The 11504-nt window shown below is 37.5% G+C and overlaps 1 protein-coding gene across 1 annotated transcript; it reads left to right on the forward strand.

Annotated features, from left to right (window-relative positions):
- The first annotated feature begins 8106 nt into the window (after positions 1-8106).
- LOC139741227 (cancer-related nucleoside-triphosphatase homolog) lies at positions 8107-10888 on the forward strand. Its single transcript, XM_071651821.1, has 5 exons — positions 8107-8155; positions 8926-9088; positions 9452-9536; positions 10172-10372; positions 10760-10888. The coding sequence occupies exons 1-5, from the start codon at positions 8107-8109 to the stop codon at positions 10838-10840; spliced, it is 579 nt and encodes a 192-aa protein (XP_071507922.1). The 3' UTR covers positions 10841-10888.
- Positions 10889-11504: the final 616 nt, after the last annotated feature.

An 11504-nucleotide genomic window follows, 5' to 3' on the forward strand; every position in this document is an offset into this window, starting at 1 on the left:
CCCAGTGGTCCTGTTCAATTTCTTTGTAAATCTGGCATATTATATTCCAGCAATCAATGTAAGTCAAGCTGTAACATGCTATTTGTCTTTGGAATCAGTGTCAATCAGGCCGTTGAGGAATATTTCTTTTCTTACAATGTGCCAGATAGCAAAATTCCTTGTCACCTTTTATTGATTACAGCAAGCATTTTGCAAAAGAAATTAGTGTCTGAATATTGATTTAAACAGTATTTCTTGATATCAACTCACAGGAAGAAACATTTCATTGTGAATCATTGTGAATCAAATAAGCCACCACCACATTTTGGAACAGTACTGATGCTCAAGATATCCATGCTACAGAGTGTGGGTGTGATGGCCACTGTGTTTTTTTAGGGGCATGATCAAACATCGAAATTTGATTTGAAGTAATACCATCATGAAAGAAGTATGGATGAATGCTTAAGTGATTTTGAACAGAAGCGTTACCACCAATCTCTACTTCAGTCTGAAATAGTGGCCTCTTGTAGTGATCAAGGAGTTATTTATGGAATTGTGAAGTCAGCATCTGTACTCAATAATATATTCAAAACATTGTCAGTACTATAGGTCAGTGTGGTATGATTAGTAATTACTGTTTTTGTAGTACATGTATTTAATCAATGGTGAAGCTGCTACTACCTTTCCTGTCATATGTACAACTGTAACCCCCCCCCCAAAAAAAAAAAAAAAAAAAATGCAGTACAAACTACCCATTTTTTTTTCAAACTGAAATATGTTTTGCCACAATATTTTTACATTTAGGCTTTTTTTTATTGCAAGGTATATATATATGTATAGAGAGGTATCACAGTTGTATTTAAGAGGCTTTATGAGATATAAGATCATTCTTCTTGAGATGTGTTGATTTGAATCACATAAAAAGTTTTACCAAAGTAAAACTCTCTAGAAAAATCTGTAGTATCAAATGCTTTGCAGGGGAAGTTTCAGGTTTGATTGATATGAATGAAGTTAAGCCTGGCATTGCAAAAACAACTCTTCAGTGCAGATGCAGTAAAGTTTAAAATCTCGCAACTTAACAACCCGATAGACTTTTTTTTTTTGGGGGGGGGGGATAGTAATTGTGAGAATAATCTGACAAAGATGATACTTTGAGAAAAAAGTAAACAAAGAATAAAATTGTCACAACCATGACATTATCAATGCTCTGATATTTCCTAGTTTAGAGGTCAACATACATGTCCCATAGCAAAATATTCATCTTGACTGTCTCTGTGCAGCTGTATTAAAAGAGAACAGCAAGAGTCCTTCACTGTAATTTTCCTTCTTTTTTCTTTATTGCCTAAGGTTTAAGGCTTATTTGTAACTGGCACCAGAATTTTAAGTATTTTGTTTGAGATACAGCTTTTTGCCATTTTCTTGATTGCAGTGAGTGAAATCTTGTGCTCACTGATAGTGTAGAATGGCACATACCTAGATCACTGACAGAAAACGTTAAAATGCAATGCCCCATGGTATTGAAGTTGGGTTAACAAGTAGAATAAAATCTAACCAGCAAAATGACAGCAGTGCCAGAAAATTAGACCTGAGTATGAGAGCTATGGAAATTTGAAATTGCTTGTTTTCATGAAACAGTGATAGAAGGAACAACCAAATTGCAAATTACACAAGATAATGATGTAGTAGTCTCCAAATTTCCCTGTCGACCTATACAAATCTTCACCAGGATTTCTTGTTCACCATGAAATCAAAAGTTAAAGTATACCTATGCTTCATATCATCTTGTATTTGTTGTTTTGCAATAACCTTGCAGTCATGTCCTGTGCGGGGAGAAGGGCCATAGTTGTTATATTCATAATCATTGATGAAAAACATGATTTCTTATCCAAGGGAGAGTTATGAGTTGCTGATACAGTATGGAATGACACTTAAGTTTGCAAGAGATGTAAACCTCATACAATGTGTGATGAATTATAAAGTCCCACAGACTTGGTAACCTAGGGATTGGACTTTAGTCAAGGAATAAAAATGTGTTCAACTGTACTGTGATACAAGATTTGATGCAAGGTATTGTTGTGGTTAGAATGAAAGTCATAAATGCTGTGTGCTTATGAATAGAGATGGCCTTTATACGGTATGATATTGTGCACTCATGTTATAACGAACATGGCTATAATTACAAATTACAACGAAGTAAAAATTCAGGTCCCAAGATTATTGTCTTGGTCTTTTTATACTTTACATGTATTTGTTTGCCTTTAACAAAATTTTGATATAACGAAAGAAAACTGCCAGCCCCAAGGACTTCAAAATAATTAAAGTTGCCTGTAAAATGTGAGGAAAACAAATTGTTAGGGGTAATTTACAGAGAATTGTCATGTTGGATGTAAAGGAGAAGGACATTGTCATTACTTTTCCAGTATGTATTTCTGTTGTGCTGAAGTTGATACTCAGTTGACTATCTCCTTTACTGTATTCATTACTAACAAGACCAATGGCGTACTCGATATTGTAGAAATGTCAGGGTTGTCAGGCAGAGGTTTGTTTGTTTGTTTTTCCACTTTAAGAACACATTGTCATGCTCTTATCAAGTGTACAGTCTATCTGCAATGGAAGTTATGTAATAACTTGACACAACTTGCTGCTATGCATTCTTGCAAACATATCTAACTAGATGAGAGGATATCTGACAGAATGAAGGTACAGTAAATAACTGTTATGAGATTTGTTATTTTGATTTGGATGTCAGCAATAGTTTTGGTTTATATACTCTTCCAGTGTGAACCCTTCTGTCTTCAAGGAACATGTCTTCAAACAGTTTGACTGACTGCTCACTTTAATTCACGTTCAGGTAATTAATGTGACTCTGCATCACAACCACCAAAAACTCGCCAGACATGGACTTTTAGGTACGGACAGATTCTGAAAGAACAGATTCCACGCTTTAAAATGATGTATTTTAAATGCAATGCAAATGGACTATCCTAACGTAACAGTCTGAAAGAATGTAGACATCCTTGAAAAGAGTTTGCTGAGAAAAAAGGCTCTCAAGTTTAGGGTCTTTTCAATGCTTAATCTCACCAAGCTGCCCTCCGTGCAATGAACGGAACAAAAGACAGGATGTAAAACTTTGGGGCAACCACAATGACGGGATTATCAGATTAAACTAAAATTTTGCACACTCTATTGGCACATTGTATTCATGACCATTACCAACTTTCAAAGCAATTTAATTTAAAGTGAAGAGCGTGTAAATGGTTTCTAAAAAATGAAACAGACCTTCCGAGATGTACCTTATCACATTTCTGCAAATTAAAGGTGTTCTTGGGAAACTGCAAAAAAAAAACCAAAAAAAAAAACAAACGACAACTTCCCATTAGTCTTTATGGTCTGCAACGTGGATATATGTAGAAGAAAGATTGGTCTTTAAGAAAATACCCCACTAGAAATTGAATAGGTTCACCCATTTGACCTATTTTGAGTCCTCACATAAAGTCTTGGGGTGTGACTTTTTGTTGGTTTTGTGATGTACAGTCACAGATGTTCCTGTAAATCAGAGAGTGAGCTGTGCTTTTCATGTTATGTTTCATGTTATGGAGAAAAACAACAAATCAAATGTATGACCATTTTTTTTTATTGATAATATTGTGTGTGTGTGTGTGTGTGTGTGTGTGTGTGTGTGTGTGTGTGTGTGTGTGGATGGATGTGTGTGTGTGTGTGTGTGTGTGCATATGCATAACTCTATGTTTGTAACTCTCAACATGTATATGTATAGACAAACAACTCTTGTGAGTATTCTGGCGACTTTTAATAACAGGTGCTTTGTAGAGGCAGGTGTCCTCTTACTATTCCATGAATCTTGTTAACACTTTTTATTTTAATAAGCATATGAATGTATAAAAGTTTAGCTGTTATATTGAATAGACTGATATTCAAACATGTTTGGGAAAAGGTCATCTTAAGCCAATACATATACTGTCTGTGTCAAATGCCTGCAATATTTTGCATGCTATGGCTGCTAGCTTCAAATGTGCTAAAGATTTTGTCAGTGAAAATAATATCTGCTAAAACAGTGCCCGCTTTAAAAAGCTTACGTATGTGTAATTTCATTCTTACGCTGGAATACAGGTGTTCTTACTGTTTATACTATACTCCTGTGATTGAAATTAAAGTGCATAAGTGTCTTTCATTTGCATTTGTATTACAAGTTTGTAATGTACCTGTATTATGTATTGTAGTAATGGAATGGTGGTACAAAATGTATCTACAATGTATATTCAGTGGTGATACAGTATATCTCAAGATGTTTTTCAACATCCCTGTTGCCAACTATGGTGCAATCTAATGTCAATCTTTTTCATTACTGTAATATTCATTCCTGTTGGATAGGTGTATTTTGATAAATTGGAATTTGTCCATTACCATCGTTCATGATATTTGAATAAAACCTGATATGGCTTTGCTACAGACATGGTTGTCACTTGATTTCTACTTTGCACTTCCTAACAATTTTTGTTCCAGACATTTATTTTGATGGAGGAATGTTATTCAGAAAAACACTTTTAATCACCTTTAATCCATGATTTGAAGCAAGACATGGATGATTACTGCAGTACACTCCTCATTGCATGATATTTTACATTGTTTATTTTGATACATGAGTAGTATAGTCTGAAAACTACTTTCTTTTTCATATCCCCCTTTTTCCAGTCCATGAAATGGATCACTCCTGTCATGACCAGGACCAGTTCACCACTTGGATATGTAGGACCTAACACAAAAGGTTCTTTTAAAAAAATATGATAATATTAATTATACAAATCCTGGTAACCAGTAGTGGCATTGATTGGGGGTATCATTCCCCCCCCCCCCCCCATAAATAGTACATGGCAAATTGTTAACAAATGTTGTATAGCTACTGAAGTACAAAAGCTTCATAATTCAGTTTCACACTCGATCTGAATCTGTATCTGCTTTGAATCTTGACTAGAATCCCAAATAACAATTATACACCTTTCAAACATGTAGGGCCTGTTTACCATGCTTAGAAACACAAGTTTGCTTTGTGCATTTTCAAAAAGTCTCTACCTGGTACTGTGGGAGGATCGAGGGTAGATCCCTCCTCCCACTATGGTCACTTCAATTCCCAACATATGTATCCTCCAAGTACCCCCCCCCCCCAAAAAAAAAGAGAAAAAAAAAAGAGAAAATCCTGAGAAGAAATCAACACCCATGGTCAGGCCATTTGACTTAAAGGCCACAAGCTTTTCTGAACGATTCAGAAGCCTTTGATAAGTTTATTCCAAAATATTCAATTTTGCTTTCTTTCAGAGGCTAGCTGTAGACTACACATAGCAATTGTAATGTAGCACCTTTTCTTTTTAAAGGTGGCAGGACTAGTAAAGATAAGTGTGTACACCACGAATTCGGAGATTCATCACCTATTTTCAATAAAAGCGATCCTGCATTTATTATGATGTATGACAGGGTACATAGAGGGCATAAGATACTCGAGTACATGTATTGCAGTTTATTTCAAGCGCTCCATATCACTCCAGTTCATTTACCTTTGGCAATAGTGCTCTTTTCTAATAGTGGTCACTTAATTGACATGGCAAGACTTAAACCCCCTCCTACCTTCTAGTCGGAACACAGCTGGAATTCAGAGATTCATAATTAATGTTCATTCGAGAGAGAAATTGATTTAAGATACAATAATGTACAATTGTACATGACACAGGGCACAGAATTCTCCAATCCAGAGTGCGTCTAATTTCAGCACTTGAATTTTTCAAAATCTGACACATTATGCTCTAAATTGGTTTCCAGATATGTGTAGATTTTAATAGCTCCCTCTTTCTTTGTCGAGATGCACCTCGATTTCGGAATCTTAAAGGCCATCAGAAAGGGGGTGGGACGCAAATCATCAGATGTTCGTCACGAAGTAGTTTCCAAAACATCAAAGTTTAATGGGATGGTACAGTATTGGTGAAGGAGAGGACACCAAGACACCACTTATGAAGTACCGGTACCGTTAGTACAGAGCATCACATTCTAAGACAAATAAAATTGTATTTGATGAAAATCGGTTTTGAAATGGCTAAGACATCCAAAAACAAAGTAAAATAAAGCGATCATTATAAAAGGTGGGTCCCACCTTTTATTAGGATTACCAGGTACTTTGTTTTGGGTATCTCAGCCATTTCAAAACCAATTTCATCATATAAACGTTGAATTCCTACAGGAATTACATGATCCTTCATATTTCATAGGAAGTTTCTCATTATCTCACTCAAAAATGTTAGAAAACTGAAGTTAGGTCTCAACCAAAACTATACGATCCCTTTAACGCGCCGCCGGAGCGCTAGGCAGCAGGGAGACGAACCGCCGCGCCCCGCGCGCCGGCCGCCGGGACACTGCGTTCGTGGTGCTGTTATATGTTCCGTGGGTGCTGGCTCGCAGGTGATCGAATGGCTTGGCCGGTTGGCGTATTGATATGCCGTATTGGTAGGAACGGCGTCTGGTCAAGCTAGGTAAGAATGATGAGTGAATCATGTTTTAAAGTTTAAAGGTGATATTGACTGTACAGATCATAAACGTTTTTGGCAAGGTTAACACTCAAACCTAGGGACTTTACGAGAGTACAGCCTGTGTTTGTGTGTATGTGTAATTCAAGTTTTCTTTACCTATTCCCCCTACAATGTGTTCATAGTCCCATGTCTGTGAATATGTGTAAGCAAAACGTATCGACTCTCCAGGGCACCTTCAGAGGGCCACATGTTTATGTTCTGCCTCCTGACTCGAGTTGAGAGTATGGTGGATGTGCTTTGCTTGATAATTTTTGCATTTTATATTTTGTATCGCCACTCCATTCACTGCCGTTTATTTCGTCAGCGCATGCAAGTGGTGACGTTCGATGCATTCCCAGCTCCATCCACCACGTACAAGTATGGTAGGTGTTCAACCCACCGACCGGGTCTATAACGACCGACCGCGCATTATAATGGCATTGCGCGTACAGAAAGAAAATGTACGCATGGGACTACGCGCAACGATGTTCGATTCTTCACTGGGCTACGCTACCGAGTAAAATGTGGCGAAAACAACTAAGTATTCCCTCTAAATTACCGAAATTTAGCAAAATCGAATAAGGTTTATCGTGTAACTACATATAACTAGGCCTACCTTTGCTGACTCGTTGTTAGATGTAGAGTATCTTTCCGTAATAAATTTGACGATTTTGACCGCAAAATTGTCACCTCCGCTTGTACGATCATGCACATACGTTACACATAACACATGACATAAACATTTTGTCGCCCGCTACGACCGTACGAGTTGATGCAGAAACGAGAAATGAATGTGAAAAAACAAACCGACTCATCTAATTTATTTCAATTACGATGAAAAGTTTCCCAATGAAATCAAATCAAATTCATCTAACAGTCCTTCAAAAGTAATAACGAAGGATTCAAAATATATTCAAATATTATTGGGGAAAAAATGACGGCTAGAAAAAAACAGCGGCCTGTCGAAAAAAACGCATTTAAGTGCCCTTTATACGTATTGTCAGGGTGGTCGGTTGAAATGAGCAGGGCAACTGAGTGCGGAAAAATGACACCCCACGCGTTCGAAGCCGCCATCTAAGAGCGCGTACCTCAGATCGCATTTTCAGTGCGCGCTTGTGAATCCGGAGTATTTTCTCCACACGTGAGTAAAATTTCAGGCAAATTGTGAGATTTTTCACGTTTCTATTGATAGAAAAACATTAGGTGTCCGGTATTATGAACACCCAACCATACAGACTTTCTACTTTGTACTAAATTAAAATTGTAGAGACACCATTTTGATTTAAAATAAAAACATTACTTAGACTCCATATTTAAGAGAGGTGACACAACAGGGATTGAGCCGTAATTCCTCTTGTATATTAGACTTTATCATATGTGGAAAATCACAAAGTGGGGCAGCCACCTTCAGTCTTTCATTATGTTACCTATTTGTACTTTCTTTCTGAAAACTTTCTCATCAGGGTAAAAGAAAGAAAAACCTCATTTTAAGTTTAGATGTTCTCCGGATAGACAAGACGGTCTGCAGTGCAGAGTAGTCTGAACCACTGTGATCTAGATGGCCAGCTCAACAAACATCAGACACATTTTCTTGACTGGCCCACCAGGTATGATGTAGAAGTATGTAATGTATATGTGATGGAAAGATGAATTGTGGCAGATTTATAATTGTACGCATACTGTTATAACGGTCTAGGGCAATTACCCCCTGGGCAATCACCCGTACCGGGTACCCTTCCCCTGACCCTAACCCTAATTTTAATCCTGAACCTAACCCATACCCTAATTTCCTGAACCCAACCCTAACCCAAACTCTATACCCTAAACCTAACCTTAACCCTAATCTTTACTCTAACCTTATCACAAGCCAGAATTTAGCCGGGGAGTAATTGCCCTCGGGGAGTAATTCCCCTGATACGGACATAACTTGTAGTTGTACTGTCCCATAAGGTGTACCATGCTGATACGAGCTGGTATAACGTGTCAAAATTGTTCTTAGTTTCCTCTTAAAGGAAATATTTCTGTCACTGGTTACATGATCTATGATGAATTAGTGTAGAGGTGCAAAGCCTCAATATAAAAAAACAAACAAATAAAAAAAAAAACACAAACAAGATAACTGTCTAAATATGTTTCTTTTTTTTTGGGGGGGGGGGGAGGTGGGGGCTGTTGACTTGCTTATGGCAACAAGGAAACTGACTGTTCACTGATAGCCATAGTTTCCTTTCAACATGTTCTCAGGTTGATGTGTTTTCGTTATTTGTTACCGGTAGTTTGTTTGTTTGTTTGTTTGTTTGTTTGTTTGTTTGTTTGTGTGTGTTTTTTTTTGTGCCTGTGTGAATGATTGGCAGAGTGCCTTTGTTAACATTTGTTGCAGGCGTTGGCAAAACAACCCTTGTGAGGAAGGCATGCTCAGAACTAGGTGCCAAGTGTATTCCCACCCAGGGATTTTACACTGAAGAGGTCAGAGCGGGAGGCAAGAGAATCGGCTTTGATGTTGTGACACTTGACGGGCAGAGGGGGACACTGGCCAAAGTAGGGTTAGTCTTTTTTTTCCCCCTTGCTTCAGATAGCACCCATACACTATTTGCTGTTGCCATGGCTGCAGCTTGACAGTACAGCCAACAAGTTGCAAGAATTCTAGTTGTTGTCATGAATGCTGTAACAAATGTACATTGTACTTTATTTAACTGACAGCCAGTGATTAAGCAGATGTCCTCATGAAAATATAGTCAATTACAAATGATGCATTGTTAATGAGAGCACTGCCAAAGCACTGCATGTCTGAAAAGATGACTTTAAATTAAAATTATTGACATCATTTGCAGTACACTGCATGCTAAATTCCTGCATTGTAGTATATAAATTTGTCATCCATTTTTGTTCCAACTTATGCCTCACAGTGACCACAAAGGGCCCAAGGTTGGTCAGTACACCGTTAATCTCCCGTCATTTGAACAGCTTGCGTTACCTGTAGTGTCTAGGAAGGTAAGATCTACTGATTTTTGCAACTCTCATTTTGCTGAGACATTCAATCATTGTGGTTTGGGCCAATAATTATAAGCGGAATAAGTTTCTAAATAATATATAATACAAAAAAGGTTCACAAGCCTCCAGGAAAAGAGCAATCTCCATACTATCTTCTGATTCTGAGATATGTCTGTGGTGCACATCACATGATACTAGAGGTTGTGAAATAGGCAAAGTGGAACATCTTCAGTTCAGAGGTGTATATCTTTACCTTTTTAATTTTGTAGTTTTGTAAACGATTTGTTGTAAGAACACTGTTTTATAAGCATACTGTGTTGTCAATCTAAATATGTATTACAGTGGACTCCCGTTTTGTTTTTTGTTTCTTTTAATCAAAATTTTGTCATAACTTAACAAATAAACAATTAAAAACAAAGAGCCGGTAATGTCGCAGCCTGAATCTTTATTTTGTTGTAACCAGATTTTTTTTTTTCATTATAACTGGAGTGCACTGTAGTAGATATTTAATGCAGAGGCTTTTTTTCTCAAGAACAATGACATGAGACCTTCTGTGAGTAATCCATATGCCAGACAATGTTATTTTGTTGCAAGTACAACATTGGTCTGTTCATTTAATCCACTGCTACATGTAGAAAGACTCTTCAGAAAAGCCCATCTTTGTGATAGATGAGGTGGGGAAAATGGAACTCTTCAGCCAGGGTTTCATTCAGTCTGTTCGGAAGCTTCTGGACCAGCCCTCCTCAACTGTTCTGGGCACTATACCCATACCCAAAGGGCGCCCCCTTGGCCTTGTTGAGGAAATCCGTAGCAGACCTGATGTGAAAGTTGTTACAGTGAGTCTATGTACAGTACCTCCATCTTGATGGAAAAACTAAGGCCTAGCTACACTGTTGTAGCTATGATTTTATCATATTCATTATCTTCCTTATATTTTGGCCCATTTCTTCTGACACAAACATATGCTCTCTTCATGGTCCAATTTTATTATCCGTTTGTGTCATGATCAAATCAACACCTATACATTACTCACTATTGGCATATGCCAAAACATATACAGGGATAGGTTTTGAATAAACTTTGTTGCCCTTACAGCAGTAGAAGTATAGCACATGCACATGTGTACCATACATTTTATTGTAAATTTGTCCCCCAGTTGATTTGCCTTCATTGCTTGAGTGTTGGGGAAAAAATTAATACCATTCTGCTCTTTTATTTAACAGATTTCTAAAGACAATAGAGATGCCATTCTTGGGGAAATTCTGGATTCTCTCCACCATGCCAGGAGCGGAGGACTTAGATGATGTATACCAGAAGTGTGTGCATTGGTCTATCAACAATGTCTTCTCAGAGACATCACTGGCACATGAAGCACTTGTGGGAATTATGTTATTAAGACTTGTCTTCCACTGGACTTAAGTTGTGTTAAATAACTGCAAATGTTACACCTTACAATGTCATAAACTTTGAGGTGCTTTTGTATGTGAGCAAAGAATGAGGTAGAGGTTTACATATGTAAATCATTGGCACAGTGTGAGGTTGGAGGAAATTTTTGCATGCGAGTACACGACTGCTTACATCACCAGCAATCAATCCTTAGAAGTTAATAGCGAGAAAGGGATATTAGATCTGTCGAATACATGAAAAACCTCAATATGGAAGTGGTTGTGTTTTTAACAGTGCAAGACTTCAAGCATGTGGGATCATCAAAGGTGTAAATGCATGAACTTGTGAAGATGTTGATAAGTTCTAATCCTGTGAATCTTCAGATTACAGCATAGAAGGTTGTAGCCCTCTCTGTTTCATGCCTTGCAGACCTGTTTCTAGGTTTTGTTTTAAAATGCCGTTTTTGTTTCATGACTGCATAAATACTTCAAAATATCAGCTTGTACTGCCAACATTTTAAGTGAGAGAAAAGTAACTCTAACATTTTATATTCTTCGCTTGCTAAAAGTTAGATACGCTCCT

The sequence above is a fragment of the Diadema antillarum genome, unplaced genomic scaffold (genome assembly GCF_040938485.1).
Source record: "Diadema antillarum isolate AM-2024a unplaced genomic scaffold, OU_Dant_1.0 seq00000910_RagTag, whole genome shotgun sequence".
NCBI classification, from domain to species: Eukaryota; Metazoa; Echinodermata; class Echinoidea; order Diadematoida; family Diadematidae; genus Diadema; species Diadema antillarum.